The sequence below is a fragment of the Parus major genome, chromosome 5 (genome assembly GCF_001522545.3).
Source record: "Parus major isolate Abel chromosome 5, Parus_major1.1, whole genome shotgun sequence".
NCBI classification, from domain to species: domain Eukaryota; kingdom Metazoa; phylum Chordata; class Aves; order Passeriformes; family Paridae; genus Parus; species Parus major.
In genome coordinates, this window is record NC_031774.1 from 26,469,354 (window position 1) to 26,494,086 (window position 24,733).

The window sequence follows — 24,733 nt, forward strand, 5'->3', positions numbered from 1 at the left end:
TATGTAAAGATAGCTGGATGGTGTCCAAAGTTCAACTACCAATCATGCAACCAACTATTTGCTCAACCAACTATGGCATTTGGGCCTCAGGAAGTTAATTAGGCTCCCAGTGCCCTGGTCAGGGGGTGTTTCCTGCTTTTCTGTCCATGGAAAGCAGGGCTCCTGAGGCTCCCCAAAGCCCGAGGCGGGTGCTGGACTGGTGCACACAATGGGTGTGCTAGTGGCCGGGGGCCAGGCACTGTGCCGGGAGAAGGAGGAAGGCTGGGCTGTACTCACTGCTAGGCCGGCTCCTCAGCACCTTCACCTCCGAGCTGGCACTGACAGAGCTGCTGCTGCTGTAGGCGCTGCATGTGTAGGATCCCTCGTCAGCCTCTCGGACATTGCTTATAGTCAGGCTTCCATCCTGAGACAAGTGGATGTGGTGGCCATCCCCCCGCATGGGAACTCCATTCCTGTGGGGAAAAACAAAATATTTCGCTATTCCCCCCCGTGGGTGCTAAAGGAGCTCTCGGTGCTCTTTGAAAAATGATGTTCTGTGAAAGGGGTGAATTTTTACAAGTTCAGCAGGAAAGAAGAAATCTTTTGCACAACCTGGCCCTACAGTTGGGTGGTAACATGAGCCTGAGCGAGTCTGCATCTGTTGCCCAGTGACTGCGTGGGAGGTAGCTGTGTCTGTGTGCTCTGTGCAAAGACATTGCCCTTTCTGCTAGCACACATTCTTGAGGTTTGAGGAGCTAAGAGAAAATCCAATGTGCCTTTCCCTCTCTCCAGGTTGTGGTCTGGCAGTACTTGTTTGGCTGGCATTGAAAGCATCACATATTGCTTGATGAGCATATGGGGTAGTGAACAATGCGCCCTCTTTCCTCTCCCTTTAAAAGTTTGTTTAAAAAAAACAGCAAGATTGTGTCTGTTCAGCTCTTTCTGGAGTAATCTGTGCCCAGCAGGAAAACTGCCTGAATTATGAACTCCTAGTTACCAACAAAATGAAATTTGTTTCACTGAAAAGGGTTTAATTCCAACTCTGAAACATGCATCATTTTGCTAGCTCAAATACCAAACTTATGTATGGACAAAAAGCTCTGTGTGTGAGATGGCCCACTTCAGTCCTAACCCTTGGAATTTCAACACTTACCAGTCTATCTCTCTGGATAGTTTGTAAGAAGGTTCCAAAGCAGAACTGATTATTTTCAAACAGGAAAAACAACCCTCACTAAACACTTGCACAAATTCAGAGGTTCCTGGTAAACTATCAAGATAAAAAGGCCACAGCTTTTCACTTTAAAACACTTCTGAATCTCCTTTGCTCCCACTTGACAGTGAATGGAGAGAACTGTTGCAACAGGAAGCTGGGAGAGAGGGCCTAAAATGTCTGTCATGATTAGGTAGAGAGGGTTTTTTAAAAAGCAGCTAAAGCTTTTCCTCTGATTACTCATTTAATTCTTGTTATTTTCATGTCACTAGTTTTCCAGCACAGAGCCTTTCAGAACTCCATGAAATCTTAGTTTAATGTCTGATTTCCTCTTTATTTGGCTGGAACATGAACTTGATGACCCCCCACTCCCCACAGGGATCTTGCCCAGGATTTTTGGGTAGCATCCCTGTTTGTTTTAAGAAAGGGTAGGTGATACTAGGTGGGGCTGATAACTGTGGTCTCTGCCATACCTGGCAGAGCTGCATTAGTATTTGGAGGGTAAATGATGAGGTTTGGGAAGAGAAGGAAAGGGAAGCTCCATCTCATTTTTGCTCACCTTGACCACCTTATATTCACATTGTTGCCAGTCACTGTACAAAGAAGCTGAGCAGTCCCTCCCTCAGGTACTGTGATGCTTGGCAGAAGACCAGTGATCCTCAGCTCTCCTAGACCACAAGGGAAATCATCACTAGCAGGGAGACAATGCCATGCTCCCCCTGGGAGGAGGAACATTTCCTCATGGGAAAAGTCCAACACATCCCATGACGAGCTACAAGCTCCTGGGCCTTGAAACAGCATATCTGAGGCTGTGCCATTGCTGCTGTGGGGAATGTGGATTTCCTAGGACTTTGGCCTAAGAAAGGACAAGTAACAGAGCTTTTTCCTCCAGCTGGAGACATGCATGTCACTTGCACAGAAGAACCATCTCCTTAGTTTCTCTTGCTCTTATACTCATTCCACACCACTGTCCCAGAAACAAGACCCTGAGAGTCACTCTTACTGCGCTATCAATACCTTTTCCCAGCAGCCTGGAGCACCATGAAGTACTAGACACATGCAGATGACCACTGAGTAAAACAACTTGTTCTTCCCTTGCCCTCAGGATGTCTGTTAAGTTCCAGGTGTGAAGCAAAGAGGCACAGCCAGCAAAGGAACCCACGCTGGCCCTGCACATCCCTCCCTGTTTCCCAGCGCTGTGCACAGGAGCCGTGTGTGCTTCCACCCACCCAGTACCTAGAGGCCGGAGCAGGACCTGGCGCTGGTCGCGGTCACGTCCGTTGGAGGCGATGCAGGTGAAGAAGCCGCTGTCCTCAGAGCTGACCCGGCTGATCACCAGGGCCCCGTCCGACTGCTGCCTGTGCCTGGGGAACAAAGCCAGAATGTCCCTTAGCCTGGGCTTGGGTCACAGTGGGACTCCAGCCAGCACAGATGAAGCTGAGCCTCCTGCACAGCTTTGTAGTACCACTTAGCAAAAGTTTAGCAGCTCAAATGCTGCAGGGGTTGTAATGCAACCCTTAGTCCTCAAATCCCAGCACTGATGCCGTAAGACTCTGGAAAAACTTGCTGCTAGAGCAGATTTCTGGGAGCAGAGAGAGGGGAGGGCAGCACCAGTAGCTGTGGAAGTTCACTGCAGATGCCCTGCTCTCTCACTGCTGTGAATCTCTGCCCTTGCTCACTGACCAGCTGGTTTTTGGCAAATTTGCTGGCCATGTGTTCTTTTTCTGCTAACCTTGTAGCTGAATAAATTTGAGCCCTAGCTCACTTGTATGCCCTGTGTCACAGCTGTTCCCTCCAGGGTTCAACATTCAAACTTCTGTCTGTGAGGGAGGGAGGACAGGGCAGGGCAGCAGTAGGGCCTGGCCCTGATGGAGGAACCAGGACAGCCTAAAGCCAGACAGGCCCTTGCTGCATAGCAAGCAGCTCTTCTCTCAGAGAGGAGACAGGGAAGGAAAAGCAAGGAGAAGGCTCTTCTCATGAACGGCTGGAGCCACCTGGGAGCTCACCTGGGAGAGGAGAGGAGTTGCCCATCTTTCTGCCACTCAATGGTGAGAGCTGGTGATGCTTCCACTGTGCAGGGCAGTCTGACTCTCTCCCCAACATTGGCCTCCACTACTGTGGGCTCGCTCTTATCCATTTTCAACCTGCAAAGTTCACAAGCACAGCAAAAGATGCAGAAACTTCCTTGCTCAGCACTTGACCTTCAGCACGAGGCTTTATCAATCACAGGCCTTATTTTTTGCCTCTCATGGCAAAGGGAGGTCTCTGTACTCCCATGAGAGCTTGGATACTTGCCATTACCAACATTCATTCCCAAAATTCAGAAAAGAGTAGCCCCTATAAAATCCTGCTCCAGCTCAAGTACAGCTTGGTGCAGCACTCCTGTCAGCCAGCTTAATTTACACACAGAAAAATTAGTTCTTATAGCAACCCTCTGGATAACAGCTGAGGGAGCATTAACAATGTGAACACATAGCAAACAGTACAAAGTCCTAAACAGGCCACAGAGCAAGCTTCCCCTTAGGTGCTTATCTGGCACACAAAAATGAGCCTTTTTAGGGTGTGAAGAGCCTATTGCAGTCACCTGACTGCACACAAGGTCAAGGAGTTGGCCATCCACTTCATGCAGCAGAAAAGATGAGGTCATGTCCTCACAACACTCGTCTCCTCATGTTCTTTGCTCTCTTGTAACTACAGCAGAACACTGTCTTAGACGGGAACGAAACCATGATGTTCCCACAGTTAAATAAAACGTCATCTACCCTACCCCCATTCTATGACCTGAATTCTTGATCTCAAAAAATAAAACCAAAGAGCCTTAACTCAATGTTCTTAATTCAGTGAATCACTTATTACTGCTTTTAGGCAGAAGCAGCTAAGGAGATTGCTGCAGAGTTCAGCAAATTGGCTGGGTTTTAGGTTGTAAATGCAAAAAAAGAGAGAGATCAGATCATGGTCCTATTTAATCTGGAATCACAACACACTGCATTTAAGGCAAAAATAATCTGTCCCCCTTTATTTCTGTGGGGCCTAGAAGCAATAAAAAACCACGCAAGAAGATACAAAATATGCCAGTACATGAGGAGACAGTTTTGTGCCAAACATTCACAAAATATTTAAAATTAATTCGTGGAGATTGAAGGAACTGAAATTTCTTTCAATATACCTATGTCTATTTTGTGCTATTTAAGCAGCTCCTATTCGCTTTGCTTTTTTTCAGAACAGGTTTCTCTTTCTGCCTGCACTAACATGAACAGCTAAGGATGCTGCCTCGAGACTTCTTTTGTTTGAACCCAGCTCTTTTGCTGCCAGCTTCCCTATGCATCTTTGCTTAGAGTATTCTTCTTTCAAGAGACCCTCGGGGAGTACAGAAGACAGCTTGCAACTGGGATCTTTTCCCGTTCGTGTTGTCAGCAGTTCAGTACTGCTTGCTTTCCAACCGTGCCCTGGAACAGCTGACCCAGGACCTTTCCAATCTTTGGCTTTTCTACATGAAGAGATGCCATATGGTTCATCAGCTGGGCACAGTGGACAAACTGTTGCTGTAGGTGAACCTACCTGTATGTGAGCTGCTGACGCACCGAGGAGCCGGCTGCCTGCTCAAGCTGCCTGCCTCTGGATAACCCTCGGTGCTGCTGATTCGCCTTGTGAAGGACCCGGCCTCTCTCACCCTCTGCCAGAGCAGTGCTCTGGTACTCTATTCAAAACAAAATGCCATATGTGAATAAAAGGACACTTCTTACTGTGACCTCTTGCATAGGGTTTCTGTGAGCTTGGGAGAGCTTGCTGAACTGAAGCCAAAGAGCCCTTCAGCCATCTGCCTTCTGGCTGACTAGTGCAGCAAACCTGCACTGTCTGCTAATGAGAGTCACAGACCTGCAGGCAAGCAATTTTAGACTCCTTTTTCCCCTCTGTCAGTGAACATGTTGCAACATCCCTTAGGCCACAATGCCTTCTGCCCCATGTACCATTGCTGTGACAAAGCACACTTCAGAGATTGAAGACTACAGGGTGCCTTTCTGGCCCATCTTTTGAGATTAATCTTTCATTTTTTTCTTTTTTTTGTTTTGTTTCTGAAATAAGGCGCATTTTTGAGAACAGGGAATTATTTGTTACCCAGCAGGACCTGTTTAGGCAAAAGACAAAACATAAATGCACCAGCAGTTATGTTTTGGATCAGGAGGCAGCTGATGGCTCTCAGGGAGGAAGACATGCTTGCTGTGCTAGAAACGGGGCAGGTTAGAGGCAAGCCACAATTCCACTTACAGGGTGGCACTGGAGGAGAGAAAGTATTTTAGGACTAAGGTATTATCATGGGGTGACACCCAAAAAGGCCCTGCTGCCTCCACACTCCCTGTAGGCAGCAGAGGAAGTTTGGTCCTGCAGCTTGCTTTATTGAGCCTGTGGTCAGTAACCATTAATGAGGAGCCCTGAGTTACCTCTCCGGTCCTGAGCAGAGGATGACACCCCTATGATCTGCAGCTGAATCTGCCGGCTCTCCGTCCTGCCGTGGGAAGTGCGGCATGTGTAGGTGCCAGCGTCCTCGGGCTCGACGTGGCTGATGACCAGGGAGCTGTCGGACTGGTAGGTGTGCCTGCAACATGTGCGGGGAGCGCTGCCTCACCTGGCCTCCCCAGCAGCCCTGCTGGTACCCAAACCTGCCCCGTGTACTGCCCTCCCTGGCTCAGAAAACACAAAACCCTGCTGACCACACACGGGTCACAGGCAGGGAGAATAACTGCAGCAGAAAGGAGGTCGGAAACAGAGAGGAAAAACTGAGATGGAAAATAGGGAACTGCCTTCAGTAACCTTCTCTCATAAGGAGGCAAACTGCCCTTCCAGGGGGGAGCTTGGGTCCCAGCAGTCAACTGCAAACAGAAAAGCATAACTGGGCTTTTAACTGTGATTTTGGTAACACAAAGGGACTAACTGGCTCCAGACTCTTGTTGGAAACAGACTTCCCAGGAAAAACAGGTTTAAACAGGTTTAAAAGTAGTTTAAAAAAAATTGTGCCAGAGATTTCCAGCCAGAGGAACTCTGGATTATTAGGCTACAAGTTTTACCCACAGCTACTGCCCCAAGCAAAGCAGTATTTTTCTCTATCACTGTCCACATCAGCTTCTACCAGTGCCTTCCACCAGTGTTATGGGACAGCATTTGCTCTGCCCCATAACTCCAGCCAGCACCTCATTATTGGTGCAGACTGTACCTGTTTCTGCTATGCACAGAGCAGGTGGACAGTTCATGCACTTAGATTAATATGGGGGCTTCTTTATTTATTTTTTTTTTTAAAGTGTGCTGGCTGTGGCTGGTATAGTGTTAATTTTCTTCACAGTAGCTGGTATGTGGCTGTGTTTTGGATTTGTGCTGAAAACTGTTGATGTTTTCACTACTGCTGAGAAGTGTTTACACCAAGTCAGGGCCTTTTCTGCTTCTCACCCCACCTGCCAGTGGGCGGCGGGTGCACAAGAAGCTGGGAGGGGACACAGCTGGGACAGCTGACCCTGACAGACCACAGGGATATTCCATACCATATGGCATCATGCTCAGCATGTAAAGCTGGGGAAAGGAGGAGGAGCGGGGGGCAGCTCAGAGTGATGGCGTTTGTCTTCCCAAGTCACTGTTGTGTGTGATGGGGCCCCGCTCTTCTGGAGACAGCTGAACACCTGCCTGCCCCTGGGAAGTGATGAATGAATTCCTTGTTTGGCTTTGCTTGCACCCACGGCTTTTGTTTTATCTTTTAAACTTTCTTTATCTCGGTCCATGAATTTTCTCAGTTTTACCCTTCTGACTCTCCCATCCCATCAGGGGTGAGTGAGCAGCTCTATGGGACTGAGTTGCCAGCTGGGGTGAAACCATGACAGTCCTTTTTGGACTGAAAATTTGGCACCCTGCCCAGCAAGGAGCCCATCTGCTCTACAATGAAGGGAGCTGAGCTCACCTGTCAGAGGACACCGGTCGGCTGTTCTTCATCCACTCCACTCTGGAGGGTGGGGACACGCCTGTCTTGCAGACCAGCTGGATGTTTTGTCCCACAACTGCTGTCACAAGAGAGGGCTTGGCTTCCTCCAGGATTGTTCTGAAAGAGAAAGTGATTCCATCGGCACTTCTGCTGCCCTCCTCACCTCTATGTCCTCTCATGTGACTCTTGATGAGTTACAACCACAAGGCAAGGCAGGACCAGCTGTCCATTCAGCTTTGAGCCAATGCACTGGGCAACATGTGGAGCCCTGTCCTATACAGCAAAGACTGTTGTGGACAGACTGAATGCTACAATATCTCCTGGAAGAAAGCCCTGTGACCCCTCTCTTCTGAAAGAACAAGGTCCAGCTCAGCAGACAGACACAGATCCAGTGCAGACATGTTTAGATCTAGCTTTACACAATCCACAGTAACACTGTCTGGATCTTGACCCAAAATCTACATCTTAAAAGTCTTTCCCAGAACAACCCACTGCTGCTCCAGGCAGTGCTGAAATAAAGGCTCTGAAGTCAGAGAGTCAGCTAAATTTGTTGGTCAGAACAAGAAAAACACCTATGGATTTTCATTTACAATGTAAGAAGGCCTCCCAGACAGAGACCCCAGGATTCTGCAGTCTTTTCACAGACCATACTTGAGTGCTGTCAGAGACCAGGGAGTGTGTGAGAAAGAGACCACAGGTAATGCCAGAGCCTGAATAACTCCAAGGGGCCACATGTGTAGCTAATCCATCACATGGTACTCCCAGTTAGCTGGTCCCAGCTGGGGCAACGTTTTCACTCCAGAGAAAACTTCACAATGAGCTGGCAGAACAGAGGAGAGGGATGGGTGGAAATCATCACCTGTGCAGAGCCTGTGCTGGGAACAAGTCTGCAGACTGGTGCCCAAATCCCTCTGTCACGGAAACATCTGTTCCAAAAGCTTCATGCCACTGCTTGTCTTCCCGGGGCAGCACCTGCTGGCCACTGCTGCTCTGCTTGTCCAAGGGCCCAGGCACGGCTGTGTCCCAGGAGCGCAGCTGGCCCAGGCTGTCCAGTCTGCTTCGCTGGGTGTCCCAGTGCTGGCTCTCCAGCACACCAGTCCTTGGCAAGGCCTCTGGCAGCACATCCCTCCTCCAGCTGTCTCGTGTGGGGAATGAAGCCCCGTAGGTTCTTCCTTCTTGGCTGTGACTTGCAGTCTCTCTTGTGTGTGATTGCTGCTGACCCTGAGCACGTCCTGTATGAGAATTGGAGCCAGTCTGCTGGCGTTGCAGGGCTCCTGTGCCAGGAGAGGGCTGGAGCTCCAGATGACTGACCCCCACAGAGCTGTGGCACACTCTCATGCACTCCTCCTCTGAGGCAAAGCTGTTCTTGTTGCCGTGACAGCCGCCATACCAAAACCTGTTGCACTTGCCAACAACTCCCACAAAGTACCAGCGAGTGGTCCAGTTGGTGCAGGGGCCGTGGGCACTGGGCAGCAGGCACATGACAGGGTATGCTACCAAAAAGAGTGGAACAGAAGGAGATGTGAGGGTCACAAAGCACTGAAGTCCAGGGGCTTCAAACCACTTACTGAGATGATTTATTTGATGGCCCTGTGGGCAGAGGGCAGGTAGGAAAGTAGGATACCTGGATATCCTACCCAGCTGTGCTTTGAAACTGAGAAACTGCTTACATTTTTCTTTTTGCCTCAGTTTTGCCTCTGATCTATCCTTGGAGACATTTCTGAATCTAGATACTAGACAGATGCTTTACAGCCTTACTTGGAGAATTATGCAACTGCAAAACAGGCTCTGGGGCTTCCTCTCTGCAAGGGACACATGGCTGCCATTGGCACATTTCCAGCCCACAAAGCAAGTGGCTTAGACCCAGCTGTGAAGAAGACTCGTGCATTACAGAGTACCCCTGCACACTGCTATAAAGAGGAGCACTGCCCAAGGTGTCTACAAACCCAGAGCCATGGGGATCACAGCCACATGTTGACAAACACTGCATGCAGGGCTCCAGCTGCAAGGTGCTTTGTCAAGCTGTGGCTCAGGTGAGAGGATCCAGAGAGCTTTCCCCTTTCCCAAGGCTGCACCACAGGGACAGCCACCAAGCAATCTCTGTGCTGCAGCAGTAGGGCAAGGCACTGCAGCAGCAATGTACCTGCAGAAGGTACAGCTGGGCACTAAAGGAGCAGAGATGCCTTTTCCCAGCAGCCCTCGTGTCCTCATAGCACAGCAGGCACTGGATTGAACTTTGCTGTCTGAGGACATCCAGACAGCCCTGAGCAACCCCTCCTTCCCCATGTAGTTCTCATTCCTCCCCTGCCCACAGGCCGTCTGAACTGTCCTGATTCCTCAGGAGATCTCTACTCCTCCTAAACCTGGGTTATTCATTCAGAGCACTCTAGGCTGCATCAGCATCTTCTCAGTGACAAACAATTCCTAAGCAGTCCTACAGACTGACAGAGATCACACAAGCACACTTCTGTCCAGCTATCAGCAGAGGGCAAGAATTTCTGCGGCAGCTGGCAGAGCTGAATCCTCAGGCTGCTTTTCTACACTCCCTCCAAGCTTCTGCTACCCCAACCACCAGGTAGAAGTTCTCTTCAGAGAGAGAATTTACTACATTTTACAGAGAGCAGAACCTCTACACAGGAAACTTTTATAAGCTACCAAACTCTTTTTGTGCTTCTAAACCAATGAGCCAAAGCATCACTTACGGTAGTTGGGTCTATGGAGACATCCTTCCCCACGAGGACCCGAGGCTGAGGCGACGTTGTCAAAACAGCAGCCGTACACGGAGCCGCGGCACTCGCCCGAGGGGTGCTGCTGGGACAAGGCTTGGCTTACCTTCGAGACAGAAATGGAAAGCCAAGAGTTTTCCTCACACACGAGGACAGCAGCGCATGCCAGGAAGGCACTGTGTGCAAGCTGTCAGCTGCACGTGGCCAGCTGCTAGAGGCACCACTGTTTGTTTGTTTGCCTCCTGGAGGCTTTTGTCCTGGGAAGGGGTGGGAAACTTGGCTGCCAGCCATGGAGCCAGGACTGCACTTCTCTGCAAGGCACACCTAAGCAGCCCAGCAGCAGGCCAGTTTTTATTGCTGCCACCAACAAGCACCCCAACCTATGGGAGGGATCACCTCCCCACCTTGAATTAATCTGCAGAGTTGACAAACAAAAGTGATTAATAGAAGCCATGTTTTCCCTGGTTTTTTCCTAGAAACTAGGATAGCAATTTTCTGACCAGTAGAAATTTGATTACTCAGGATTATTCAATCAGCTCTACATAGGATGGCCTTCCACTTCTCAGACATCTCCCCACTGCCTGCTCTGTACCCTGCTTGTAGAGGATTGCAGGTGGATGGTCCAGACTGAACAGGAGCAAAGTGAGCCAAAGGGCTTAATGCCATGCCTGAAGTATTGGTTCCTCAGCATTTCTGGTAGAGATGAAGCCCAACAGAATCCACAATGTGAGTCAGCAGGGTCAAATCTGAATCTTTGTATTTGATCAGCTCCTAAAATGCAGAGAGCTTTTGTACTTACTGCTGGAGTGGTCGCAGTGGGGTAATTTTGTCTCATTTGAATGTCTCGGTAATATTGTGGGCATCCAATGTTGTTTGGACCCTGGGCAGGTGATACTCCATCAGGGCAGCAGCCATACCTACAGACAGAAGGGCTGCAGTAATACCTGACCTGTCCTGTCAACAGGCACGTGCTACAAGATTCAGGAAGCTCCCAGGAAAGGCAATGCCTCCCTGCTCAGGCCTATTTACTTCCAACTACCTGTTTTGGTGGCAGGTGCTGGAAGGGCAACCTCTCCCCAGAGGGCCCCACGCTGGAGTGTGCCCATCTGGACAGCAGCCATGTGGGCTCTGGTGGCAGTCCTGGGAGGCAGTCCCTGCAGGGGTGTCCTGAGAGAAGCTGAGCCGATGGGAACCTGCCGAGCGAGACTGGGGCTCCCAGCGGACAGGGAATAAGTTGATGCCGTGGTCTTTGGTGGATGGAATGTGCTGATTCTCTGAGGTACTATGGATCATGGTGTTCCCAGGGAGCATCCTTCCATCATCAGAATCTGAGGAGACAACTCCTTAAAGTATGCAGGTGAGCATGAACATCTGGTCAGCTTTTCTCCTCTCTGCTCTCTTTAACCTGCCCAAGGCTACCTGTCAGGATTTTCTGCATCACATCTGGGGGGGGTCTTCTGGCCCTCCCTTCCTGATCTAGCTGAGGTACTTTGCTCATTGCCTTGACCATTCTTTCTGCTGTCCCATGAGAAACCACCTGTCACATTGCTGTGGTCCTTCACATCATCTCTTGTTCCTGTGATCTGCTTTGGGCATCATTTCTTCTAGCCAGCACTTAAGCCATGCTGGCAGAACCTGGGATCCATACACTGTACAGAGTCTTCTGCATGGATAGATTCCAACATTGCTCACTGTTGTTGTAAAAGAATCTACATTGTGTCCCTGGCTCCTTGACTTTCTAGGAGCCCATGAAAAAAATGAGAGAAATGAAGAAAAGAACACTCCCTCTCCTTACCATATTCTATTCCAAGTACCCCATCATTAAACCCCAAATTAAAAAAAATTCTTCCAAACCTGGTGCAGGGCTGCTTGGGTTGTAACGCGTCAGCAAGGACTGGCGAGTGATATCATATCCCATAGTGTCCTGCATACTGGGGACCTCTGCAAAGAGAGACACACACAAAAGGAGTGCAGTTAGTCTAGCCCTAATAACTACAAATACATGCAACAGTCAGCAGGAGACAAAAGTTGATGAAAATGTTCCTGTTCCTCTTGTGGAATAGCTGCTGAGCAGCATTTGGATTTGACTCAATTGTCAGGACAAGCAACCTACAATGGGCAGGCAGACAAAAGTCAGCATTGCAGCTCTGACATGGAGAACAGACACAGAAGAGAAGCAAAATGTTCTGAAGAGTTGTGACTCCTTTAGAGGCTGTCCACAGAGGGATGAGGGTTGGCTACAGTTTTTAGCTACTGAGACTGCCCAAGTTACCATCCTTCTGGACTGGGAGTCCTGGGATCAGTCTGCAGCATGCACTGGATGAGCCATCATAGAATACTGGATTCAAAATGGACACACACCAATGTTGTTGCATATATATATATTTGGCTTTCTAAGAGAAAGCCAAAGCCAAAAGATTGGCCTGTTGCATATATTTCTAACAGCACAGGTACTGGGACTCTGAAGATGCTTTGTGCACATAGCCTTGCAAACTCACAGGATGGAGACAAGCAAAAAGCTGAGAACATAAGCTGGTGCAGAGCTAGGGATTTCTATTCCTAAGCAAAAGCATGTTGGGAAAAGCTGGGTGTGCAGCAATACAACTCACGCTGTGGCAGGTAGCAGGGCTGTGTGTTGCAGCTACCCAGGGTGGCTGGTTTCTGTGGCTGGATGGCTTTGCATGTCTCAGGACTGTAGAATTTGGAGTCGCCGTCAGCACAGATGACCTGGCGTGTCCGGATGCCTGAATTGCAGCTCTTGGAACACTTGGGCACAGAGACAAGGCAGTGAGCAGGCAGCAAAGGCTGAATGCAGAAGCCCCACAGAACAGAAGTGGGGAACAGCTGCATGATTAGCTGCAGGCTGAGCACAGCTTCCTCCACCAAGACAAAGCAAACAATATTTCAGCTGGAATAATCTGAACAATTAGAAAACCGTACTTTAAACAATTTTACCAGATGTTCCACCCAGCCCTGAAGCATTAGGCTCTGTGCCACACTCAGCCTGTAACATCCAGATGAGCTGCTGCTACCCACAGTGGTGTGTCAGGGAGCTGGAGAGAATAATTTCAGCCTGAAGGCATAAAGGCATCTCAGTTCTCTGGGGATCCACCAGCTGTGAGTGGGTCAGTTTGCATTCAAGAACAACAAATTACAACTGGAAAGCAAACAAGTGGCTTTCTTGTAAGCAGCTAACTGGAGTTTGCCTCACTGGAAGCTGTGGATGAGAGGGAGCAGCAGCACAGAGGAGGGGATAGCATGAGGTGTCTGTGCAACCCACATGGCTCATGGGAAGCTCTATAAGCATTAGTAGGGTATTTCTCTCTAATTCAGAGAGGCAGATAGGACACCTTCTGATATCAGAAAGTCAGGAGAGAGATCAGATTAAGATATGAAACTTCTTTAGCTGTAACTAAAACTTGGTCCACATCTCATGAAGAAGCTGACGTAACATGTTTTAGCTCAGAACAAGCTGGTCTGGATAACACAGAAATGAAAAAGTATGTTTGGAAGTTACCTGATGCATTGGATCTACCCTTATCTCTACCCCCTGACACTTTTCCCAGGTTGAAGACAGTCTGGCTTCTACCACAAAGACAGGATTAATCCATCTGAAGCACAATTTATCTGAATAATTACAAAAATGTACTTTAAAGCCTATCACCAAGTGCAATGACCAGTCCTGAAGCCTAGAGGTCTAAGCCACTCTTGGCCAGATAGCTGTTCTGCCAATCACAGCGACAGAGCAAAGAATTGGGAATAAGCAGCAAGAGTGGATTGTTTCAGTTTATTGGCTGCATTTTGCCACTGTCACTGAAATGATCATCTCCCCTCAGAAGGATTTATTTTTGTAGCAGCTGCACACAAAGCAGGCATCAGATTAACTGGAGCATTACTAGTGCCAGTTACAACACAACTGTGCGCCAAGGGGCTGGTAATGAAGCAGTCCTTGCACCCAGCCTCAGCCAATGTGCAGACTGCACGAATCAGAGCTTGTTTGTGAGGAGCACAGCAATACAATCAGTAATTTCTGAGCCATGACAGCGAGGTGCTCACCAGACCCCAGTCTCCAACGTGCCAGCCGACTTCCTGGATGCAGTTCTCCTTAAGGCAGGGCTGGGTGGCCGATGGCTTAGGCTCCATTAGGCAAGCGAAGTCCTGAGCCTGAGAGCCCTGCTGTGTCCTGCAGGTGACAGTCCGGGTCTGCACTCCTTCCCCACAGCTGGCTGAGCACTGCAGAAAGGGGCCCAACAATTACAAAGAAGCACCTGGTTTCCTCTTGCAGTTCTAGGCTGGGCTCCCTATCATTAGAGCAGGGCACCATTTTGAGACTGCCTGAAACAACCAGCTATCATTAAAATAATTATCTGGGGTGGGAGTTAGCACAGTAGCTGTTTATGCTGTAGAGGAGACAATAAGGCATGGGAGCACGAGGTAGAGTCTGGGAGATCTGGAGCTTACTGGATTATCTTGGCCTATTCATATAATTATTCTTGATCTCTCCCCAGAGGAAATGTGGAGGATGAATTATATCAAGGAGGAAGAAAAATATCAAGACTGCAGAATACACTGAGAACTAAACATGGTAGAAAATATCTGGAAACTCATGTTATTCACATCTGATTAAAATCAATGCAAGGTAAAGAGTTTCAGGGGAGGTAAAAGGTTAGGTTCTTGTATTGCTCACATCTTTTGCTTGGAGACCTTGTGCTCTATTTTTACAGCATGGAGCTGTGACAACTTCTGTGCTAGTAATTAGTTTGTGACATTTTCAATGCCTTCTTAAATTCACAGTGGTGTTTCCTGGAATCCAACCTACTTCTATAGAATTACCAAGGTGTCTTACAGAGAGCATTAACCTGGGGATAGTCTGAATCACTTCAGATGAGCTTCCCAGCTGAGTTTCAGCCATTCATTTACCAGAGTAACCTTTTAACTCTGAGAATACACAAAACACAGTTGCTTCTGAGAACCCTGGAATGAATCACTCAGGCATCAGTTTGTAAGAACATGACCATTGGTGCCTTCCCCAAATGGTGCTCTTATTCCACAACCCAGAAGTCACACCTCACATCTCACAAGGTGGGTGGAGGACAGGGGGTGGAAGGACTTTCCAGTCTAGGTGATCATGCCTCAAAAGTTACATTTTGTGCTGTTGCCCAACTCAGACTAAGTACAACCACAAAATGTTGCAAGCATGTGTGTACTTCTTCTAACAGAGGAAAATTCACTTGTATTTAGGGACTGAGTAGACATTCTCTTTACTTTCTAAGTCCTTGGAATGTAAGATGCCTTCTAAAAGCCTGTCTGGCTGAACTGAGAGTACAGAGTTTGAACTGTTTCTACTCCTGCAGATATAAATGCACATGAGCATCAAAAATGCACCACATGGCAATGTCTGGAGAAGTTCTGTGCAGACACAGGGCAAACAGTAGGTCACCGGTGTTTCAAGAGTATTGCTGTCCTGGGCTGGTGATGCAAGGCAGCAAAGTACATGGCAATAGCCAGCACAAGCAGAAGCCATGAGCTCCTGTTTCACAGAGGAGGGTGTGCTACTGTACATCCTCAGCTGATAGACAGAAGCTCTCCTGATGATGCTCCACCTTCACCAGGCCTGTCTCAGAAACCAAGCCAGTACCAGGTGTGGGGGTGGGTCTGATAAAAACACAGCAGTGTTTGGATTGGCAGACCAGAGAAGAGAGAACATGCAATGAGAAGAGCAGAGATGCAGGGACATGCACAGTTTTGAGGAACAGGGATGTGTTCATAGGAAGGCATCCAAGGGCTGCAGGGACAAGTTCTATACCTCTGCATGCCACCTATCCAGGAGCACACGCTTTTTGTAGTCCCTGAATAGGAGCCTGGCTCTTTCTCCCTAAGCTTTGGCAGATCCTCCTCCAGCAGGTGCCAGGAGGCTGTTACCTGCCCTGGGGCACTGACCTCAGACCAGGGCCCCGTGCTCCAGGTGGCACATGGCCAGACGTTGCAGGGCTGGCTGCGGCGTGGCTGCTGGGCGAAGGCCATGCACTCGGCATCATCCACCACCCCCTGCGAGCTCTGGCCATCAAACGCCACGCAGTACACGGAGCGAGTCTGGCTGCCCCCACCACAGCTGGCTGAGCAGGATCCCCACTCTCCTGTTTTCCACCTGCAGGTCACAGAATCAAGCACAAAAAATAGTAAGCCCAGCCAAACTGCCTGGAGGCACAGAGGAGTCAGTGCCACATCCCTGTAGAAATCAATCAGAAATGATGTCTCTTTGCAGAATAGAATCAGAAGCGAGTTCCCATTTGACCAAATGTGCCCAGCTTAATTGGCAATGCAGAGCATTAGTCCTACTCCAGAGACATCTCTCCAGCTACAAAACACTTGTTTCTCTGGAAATGCAGAGCTGTCCCAGAAGGGGAAGATCTCTCTCCATGGCTTTTGGTCTCCTGATGTCTGCAAAAATGTCATGCCTGGAATAGAACATCAAACAAAAGGAAAGAAAAAGCTCAAAGAAAACAATCCAGATCAGCTAAAAGAAAAGCTACCACAACAGCCTAATCCACACATTACACTCCAGACATTACCAGAAACAGTAAAACCAAGCCAAGTCCTGACTGCCCTCAAACCATGCCAGACATTCTCAGAAGTGCTTAACTTTTCATTGACAGCCAGTAGAAAGCTGGTTTATTCCTCCCATTAGTCAAATTCTCTAACTGCAGCTCACATACAAGAAGCCCACAAAAATGTAAATAGATTTTTTCCCGTCTTTGGTTGCTGAAGCTGCTGCAGAAATTATACATCCTTGCTAACAAGGGGAAACAATCTGTCTAGATACTAAAGCCTCTGCCCATGGCCACTCCAACTTCTCAGAGACAGCTGGGTAGCTGGAGGTACAGCTTGCATGGCCTGGCTTCAGGGACAGTATGATGTTTCATTGCCCAATACAGCACACAGTGCAGTCCAAAGGCACTGGTTGTGGAGGGGGAGCATCATGGTGATCTGCTTGCCAGCTGCCATGTCCCCTTGAAGCCAGGTAAGGCCCAGCCAGGAGTGAAAGCAGTTCATGTTTTCTTCCCCAGCATTCCAGCTACTTCCCTAGCTGGCCCTTGCCACCCCTTAACCAGTTGGCAGCCAGCCAATCCACATTCACATCCTAACAGGATTCCACAGTAGACTCTGCCATGGTCAGCTCCTAAACACACCCTTCTTTATTTCTAAAGATGCACATGTCAACGCAAAACTGAATGGCCTTCACTGTAAAATGTTTCCTTTGGAAAGGGAACAAATACATTCAGTAGAAGCCGTTTACAATGGTGTGGTTCCAGGGCTTACAACAAATTATTCATCAAGTTTTTTCAAAAGCTCCAATGGGAAGAACTCCCTCACAAGTACTGTATTCTGCCTACTGTAAAGCAAATGTACAGATTTGGAAAGGCTGTATCTACCAGATGTAGGTAGATCACCTACAGGATCACCTACAGCTTCCTTCAATTGTGAGTCAAGACTGCTCTGACACTTGTTTAATTTCCTTTGTAAGACAAGCTCAACCGTAAGGCTGGGACCCTCATCAGAGGGCTAAAATTGCCAGTTCTAAGCCATTAGCAGCTTGCTGGGGGACAACTGTTTTGCTTTTGATACTTTTAACTTCTCATATCTCAGCGTACATTATTGTATCTGTCACATCCTTGTACTCATCACACCTTACAGGCTCTTTTCTGCCTGCTATAGAACTCTTGTCAAAAAAGAAGAGTTTTTAAGAAACTCTTTCTCTATGCCATGCTGGCCAATGTTACAGTTGCCCAAACAATCATGCTCCCTTTTTATTTATGTTCTTTTATTTATCTTCTTATAAGTAAATTTAAAAAAAAATAAATAAAAACCTTCCAGAACTTCTTTACCCTGATTCCAGAGAAAACATGAGAATAAGCAGCCAGAAGCTATGAATAAATTGTCTCCTTCTCAGTCCCCTAAGAATCAAGTTACCAGAGGCACGTGCAGCCACCTAAGCAAAGCTGCCAGCCAGCACCCTCCACCACCATTTTCACTGGCAAGCATCAAAAGCAAAGCATCATCCACTTCTACCACCAGTACCAAAGAGGAAAGCCCCCACGCACTTCAGTGGACAACTAGGTGGAGAGCAGAAGAGAGCAGCTGCCTTCCTGTGCTTTCTGTAACTTCCTTCTCCTTGTTACCTCTTCATCTGAGAGCTCCATGCGCCACTGTGACTCCATGCTTGCGGCAGGTAGATGTAAGAAGTCCTTTATATACAGAACAAAGGTTTTAAAGAACTTAAAACAAGTAGCTGCAGGGTAACATGTATTCAGAAATGCTCCCAGGTGCCCTCTCACGCACACCAGCGCTCTCAGAGGCCTCCACTGGTACACAGACATGTAGCTAATGCTCATGTTACAGCTGTGCATGCCCAGTAAGAGCCAAGTGAAGCCAGCTGTAGAAGGTAAGGTGGAAATTGCTGGCTGAAGGGGTTTGAAAATGCTGGAGAATGAAAAGACTCCAGGATTCATCCCTTTCTATGGGAACAGACACTGGGAATGCAGAAATGACAGAAAATGACACCAGCTCAGACCTACTCTGTAGGCTCCAGTGCAAGAGCAGAAAAACCAGAGAATCTGTTTCATATTTCCTACATGGGCTAGACAACTGTCTTCCACAATCCTATTTTGGAAGGCAAATTTAATTGGTCCATAAAAGGACCACAGGATGTATTAAGTCCTCTCCTTGTGCACACAAAAATGCTCAGCATTCTATTATCATCCCAATCTTTTGTCTTTGGCTTTCTCTTAGAAGTGAAGCACCTCCTTGGAGAGAACCATGCTGGAGGGCAGAAGTGAGGTCACTTTTTTCTTGGTTCCAAAAGCACCTCAGGAAGAAGTCAGACCCCAGAAGAAGGAAAGAAATCGTACCGTTTTGTCTGGGGACAAGGCTGATGACCGCACGTCCGGTTGTTGTCTGGCTGTGGTTTACTCCTGCACATATAGTCCGGATAAATTTCATTGTCTATGGTACAAAACACCAAGCGGGATTGGAAACCTAGGGAACAAGCAAGAGAGTATCTGATCAACAACAAGCTACCCAGGACTAGGTTGGAATGCACTGGGGTTGGCAAGACAAGTTTCTAGAGTGGTGTAGAATCCACACCTGTTGTGGCCGTTCTGAAAAAGAGACAGGTGCAGGTCTCTGTCTCTCACTATATGGAGAAATTATGCCTTCCCACAATATAGGAATCTACTGGGAGAGCAAGGGAGACAGTATGGTTCTGTGTAGCTGAAGGGAATTTTCCTGTTATATTATGGATGGAGACTCACAAAGGGAGTGCCATACCCATAAGTTGCTCATGAAGGAGACCTGCAACATGTGTGCAGTATACAGCAGAACTGAGGGTCTCCTGTTAGACTCAAAAGGTCAGTCTTGTGAGGACCAGATATGGGAGTAAAACTTGCAATTCTTCATGCTTCCTACAGGGTATGAGCACCCAGTCAAAGAAAAGTTTAGCACCTACAGGAATCTGTAAACTGAATATAATGGGACACCTCAGAAGATCTGACAGTCCTCTTGGGGAGAGGGAATCTTCCAGGCTGTGGCAGAGGAGAATGATGTGATTCACTAATGTAGGCCAGGTCTCTCTGGAGAGGACCTCTCAAGTGGTTGAAAAGACTGTGAAGACCTGAAGCAAATCAAAACAAAGACTATCTATAAAGATTCTTAACAGGTCCTAGTAATAAGTCTGAGGACTAGGGAATGGAAAATAAGAACAAGGCATGGGGCACAATCCTGTTGTGACTCTGTGCATGACCCTCCCTTGACAAAACTTAGCAACATCCTGCAGATCCCTGTGCTGCCTTCCAGCAGGAGACTGCTGGGAAGCTGCTGCAGAGGGCAGCACACTGTCACACTGCCTGCAGGGTGTGGATATAAACCCCACACCAGCCACCAAGGATTAGGTCCTCTCCCCTTACCTCCTCCACATTCCAAGCTGCACTCGCTCCAGGAACTGTAGCTCCAGCTGTAACCCGAGGCCTGTCCTTGCAGGGGCAGGTAATACTCATACTGTACCCCCGTGTTTGGCTCTTGGCTGATGAGCTGCAAAAGCATGGGAGGAGATCAGGGAAATTACACTTCTCCCCTTCACAGCATCTCCCCACCACATCTGAGGGTTCAAGCTGACTTGCACCCCTCCCATTTAATAAGCACTAATTCTCTGCACTGGATTTTCTCCTTGCCTTCCATCATATTCCAGAGAGCATTATTTTTCAGAGAAGGGTACATTCATCCCTCTCGGCTTTAGAAGATCCAGCTGCTCCTGTCACAGCAAGTACATTTCCTGCCCTACAGCACAGTATAACAAGCAGTGTCCTGGAGCCTGTCCTTGCCCAAACAACATTTGGTGCTGACCCTTGCCTCCCTTTAAGTCAGTGCCCAAAGGAATAGGCAGGAAATTAACATCGAGCCTTGCACTGCTCATTTCTGGGCAACAGAACCAGAGCAACAACCAGTGCTGTTTCTGCAGCCTAGCTTGAAGGCCCACAGCCTTGTAAGATTCCTGGGGGCCCCATCACATCTCTGGTTTTTCCCAGCATATTCCCACCATGCACAGCAAGAGCAGAGTGTCAACGGGGGAAGGCACAGCCTCTCACCTCAATCACGAGGGGTTCTGTGGTGGGACCCCGGGCATGGAGGAGCTCTGGGGCCACATCACCCTCCGAGCCACGGTCATAGTGCAGCACCGTGCTGGCCACCTGCAGCGCCCGGCTGAAGTCAATTGTCCAATGCCCGTTCAGGTAATACTCCCCTCGCACGTTCTTGACAGCTGGACAAACCCACATGCCAGAGAAAGGATCATAAGGACTCTGCAAGGTGGCTCCTGTTTCCATTCAATACTGTGTCACAAGCAAATGAGGGCGACCATCATCCTCCATCAATGCTGTCCTTCCCGTATGGCTTTTTTAGCAGAAAATGCTCCACATTCAAACAGTGCTTCTTGCCAGCTTTGCTGCAGATCAAGCACTTCTTTTGTTGCACAGCCAAATGCCTCCAGCATATTTCTGCCCTGCCCCTGCATTTCCCACTGTTAGTTGCTGGAGCACAGCTGATATCAGCCTCTGTCCTGCCACTATTAAGATGTGGGATTCACACTCCACTGCCTTTGCACCACTGTCTGGTTCATCAGATACCCTATTCAGAAAGCAGTATGTGTACTGAATCTAGTTCTGCACAAAGGAAGACATCACCAGACTGATTTGTCCTAAGCACTGAGTGATGGAACACTCAGAAAGCAGAAGAGCATTTGCTTTCTCCACTGGAATTTCCTCAGCCCTGCCCAGAAAGCTAGGCACAGCCTTTTCTCCCTCCTTTCCACTGTCTGCAGAATGACCAGAGTCTGAGGCTGTACAAATGCCCCAAAGAAATCAATGGAGAAAAGAAGCCCACCCCAAACTTCTAGATAGCAGGAGTAGGTAGGGTTTGCATTCACCAAGTAGAACTCATAGCCAAATTTGGCTAGATCAGCTAAATTCCTTGTAAGTTACAGGCAGGAAGTATCAATGTGGTTTGGGTATTTTTATTCCCCACCCAACAGCAAGATTTCCACAGGAGAGAAGATGAAGTAAATGTGAAGGCCAGAACTGTGCATCACTCACATTTCAAGGATACTCAATATTCAGATCCTGATATTCAGTTTTTCACTCTGCCACATCAAGGCCTCAAGATAAACCCCATACCTTAAAACCAGATTTTAGCATAATGGCTGGAATCCAAAAGGACTGATACACAAATTCTGACATCAATCATACCTAGGAAGTTCCTGCTGGGCTTAACCTCCTTAATTTGGATGCTTGTAGCTCCCACTGGGATAATAAAGATTTGATTGTAACCTGAAAAAAAAAAAAGAAGGGATTATTCAGTAACTGACTGTGGGTGCCATACAGCCACTCTTCTGTGCCAAAGACGCTCATGGTTTCATTTGTGCCGGAACAACTAGATGTGTTTTTGATGGTAACACGAAGCATTTCCAACATCATTTTAACTGTATGCTGAATAACATCTCCCTACATTATCCACAGATCAGTCCACATGTAAAAAATTCCCCTTACACCTCAGAAAAGTCCATTTTCTACATTTTGAAATCTTTGGAATTTCTGCAAGAATCATATTGGAGTTCAACATAGAGAGAAGTGACCACAAGTGCGGTTGACATCTTGAAATTTTTCAAAATTGGCCAAATGCAGAAGATGCATTTGAATTTCTAACCCTGTACATGTCCTGGTGGGGGCTATCAAGACACTGGACAGCCTCACAGAGGTGGTGTATGGTGATGTTATTATGGTGCATCTATAACACCTGCCGGAGAAAGACATCAGCATCATGGCAAGTACTCCAGTATGGATGCAGATTAAGGAAGTGATTCCCAGGATAAGGCCAAGAGTACCTATTTTGATGCTAAGGCCACACACTGTACAGATATTTCAAGTGAACACCCAAGCATGTCTGTAACAAGCATATGAGCAGGTGTCCCCATCAGCCCTTGTAGCAGTTGATTTTTGGTTTAACTCTTTCCTTCTCACCTGCCCAAACTACCTAAGATCATCTGTACCTTTGGGGAGGCTGGCCACATCAAAAGTGCCCTTCACACCATAGCAGGTGCTGCCATCTCCTCCACACTGCAGGCACTTGTCCTCCTTCTTGGCAGATTCCAGCATATTATCACAGCCAACAGCCTGTTAAAGCACAGGAGCATTAATAGGAATAAATTGTGATGACAGAGGGGGAAAAAAAGGCCAAATGCTGGACAGATCTATTGAGAAAGCCTGAATCTAGGGAGCCTGGAAAGTCAGGATAGGGCAGAGAAAACAGCAAAGCTGTTATCTACTATTTCACGTCCAGAGCCAGAGAAATGCTTTCCACATGCTCCTCAGCGCCTCAAAACTGAGTGATTCACCTTTTCTGATGCTATTATGAAAGGTCAAGTATAACAAAGGGAGACAACAGAAAGACTGACAGGCCCAATGACGAATGAAGGAAGTATCAAGATGACTAACCTGACAAACTCCCTCTACACAGATATCTCGCTTGCCAGGTTCACAGGTAGTCCCATCTACCACTGCTTCCTTGTGCCTGTAGTAGAAGTTTTCTCCCTTGGGAATACAGTTTAACTCACACTTATTAGGTGCTGCCAGGAGAGAAAAAAGAAATATCATATAATAACTTGATACCAGGAGCCTAGTTCTAGATCACAGGAGCAGAAACAGAGGGGTCTACTGATATTAAGTGGTAATACTTAATAGTGGCAGATACTGAATGAATTTCTGGGTCACAAACTGCTGGAGGCTGGAAACATACCCTAGTAAAATCTCATTGTACACAAATATTTCCTCAGGGTACATAGGTCTAAGTGGATATTTGGTTATTCCTTAGTAGGATTGCTCTTATACTCCCTTGGAATACGGGGCTTTCTAGAATGAGAACAAGTGTTGATACAGAAATGTTACTTTAACAGCCAACAAAAAAACCCTTTAAATCCATCTTAAAACCTCTCATAACTTGTTAACCAACTGAATGATACCATACTGAGCAAAGACCCCTGGTTCCCACACCTGCCTTCTGAGCTGGTTCCTCAAGAAATCATGGGCTGATGAAAGAGATGCCATATTTTCTGAAGCACTGATTAATTACATACATTTGCTTCTCTTGTGCCCTGCTAATATTCTTTTGACAATAATGAAAAATACAGCAGAACTTCTGCTCCTCTAATACTTTGGGACCTAGCTGCAATCAGTTCCAGATTTCCTTGAGCAACATTTCTGAAGGAATGGCTGTTCCTGTACAAGAGACAAGTACATATTGCTGCAATGCTGTCTCTTGGCCCATGCATCCAGTGTCTTTAGGACAGCAATGCTTTGCTGCTGGCAAAAGGATTTTTTTTCCATGCAACTACTGTCCCCCACTCCAACTAAGGAAGTGCCCTGCAAGGATACTACAGTAAAAATCATTACAGTCACTTCAAAACATATTGTTGATAGGTAGCAATGAAGAGTAACCCCACATGTTTATCATTACCTCCATAATATGGAAGCCACTTATATTTCTTGCCTTGGAATTCTGTCCCATCAAACTCTGCACACTGCTCTGCCCGGAAATCTTGGGAGCCTTCTGGGCAGTTCTGTTTGGAAGAGAAAAGGTTTGTATTGGAATATTATAAAAAAGGAGGAACATAAACTATACAATAAAAATTTGGGGTTTATTCTTATTCCTCCCCTTTAAATTGGGGAATAATTTCAATACGCTTTGAACAGATACTGTTAATGAACTGCGTCCACCAGTGACATCAGAGAAACAGGAACTAATAATCACATTTTATTTCTGAACAAGAATGATGTTTGCCTGGGGAAAAGGAGCAACAGGCAAGAAAAATTAAACCAGAGCACTATACCTGGACATTACATGACCGATAGCTTCGTGTTGGTCCAACACAACTGGAAGGACCTTCTGTCCTGGAAGACAGAAAAAATCCATGTAGCTGTCTGAAGAACACAGATGCAAAAAGTCATCTCATGGCAGATGTTACAAATCACCTTCACACTGAGCATATCACCCTCACAGAGTTCCCTGATACTGTAAAATAACTAAAATGCACTCCCTTTCCGCTAAAGCAAGCTGGCATTTTCTAGTGGTATTACATGCTATGGTTTGTGTTCTGGAATGAATGAGACACACACCATGAACAGTTGCAGTACCGTTCTTCAGGGTCACATTTCAACTAAATAATGGAAGCTGAGATTTTAGTCCATCAGCCACCAGCAAAGGGCCAAGGTGTCCATACAAGAAAGAAGAATGTGTTACAAGCAGCACAGGGAT

General features: G+C 47.4%; 1 protein-coding gene across 4 annotated transcripts in view; it reads right to left on the reverse strand.

Moving 5' to 3' along the window:
• PAPLN (papilin, proteoglycan like sulfated glycoprotein) overlaps positions 1-24,733 on the reverse strand; it is a 51,771-nt gene that overhangs the window by 3,716 nt on the left and 23,322 nt on the right. Inside the window, exons 4-27 of one of the 4 annotated variants that reach the window (XM_033515002.1) lie at positions 24,309-24,369; positions 23,936-24,038; positions 22,918-23,048; positions 22,473-22,596; positions 21,673-21,753; positions 20,518-20,690; positions 19,840-19,963; positions 18,787-18,913; positions 18,058-18,123; positions 15,818-16,025; positions 13,934-14,110; positions 12,487-12,643; positions 11,732-11,818; positions 10,917-11,220; positions 10,677-10,794; positions 9,854-9,983; positions 8,011-8,644; positions 7,131-7,268; positions 5,629-5,783; positions 4,748-4,886; positions 3,196-3,333; positions 2,426-2,553; positions 1,749-1,857; positions 277-452 (exon numbers count right to left, since the gene is read on the reverse strand). In XM_033515002.1, coding sequence (XP_033370893.1) covers positions 277-452; positions 1,749-1,857; positions 2,426-2,553; positions 3,196-3,333; positions 4,748-4,886; positions 5,629-5,783; positions 7,131-7,268; positions 8,011-8,644; positions 9,854-9,983; positions 10,677-10,794; positions 10,917-11,220; positions 11,732-11,818; positions 12,487-12,643; positions 13,934-14,110; positions 15,818-16,025; positions 18,058-18,123; positions 18,787-18,913; positions 19,840-19,963; positions 20,518-20,690; positions 21,673-21,753; positions 22,473-22,596; positions 22,918-23,048; positions 23,936-24,038; positions 24,309-24,369 — 3,788 coding nt within the window. Of the gene's footprint in view, positions 1-276; positions 453-1,748; positions 1,858-2,425; positions 2,554-3,195; positions 3,334-4,747; positions 4,887-5,628; positions 5,784-7,130; positions 7,269-8,010; positions 8,645-9,853; positions 9,984-10,676; positions 10,795-10,916; positions 11,221-11,731; positions 11,819-12,486; positions 12,644-13,933; positions 14,111-15,817; positions 16,026-18,057; positions 18,124-18,786; positions 18,914-19,839; positions 19,964-20,517; positions 20,691-21,672; positions 21,754-22,472; positions 22,597-22,917; positions 23,049-23,935; positions 24,039-24,308; positions 24,370-24,733 lie in introns of those variants that run through there. The other 3 variants (XM_033515003.1, XM_033515004.1, XM_033515005.1) reach the window with 3 other exon arrangements.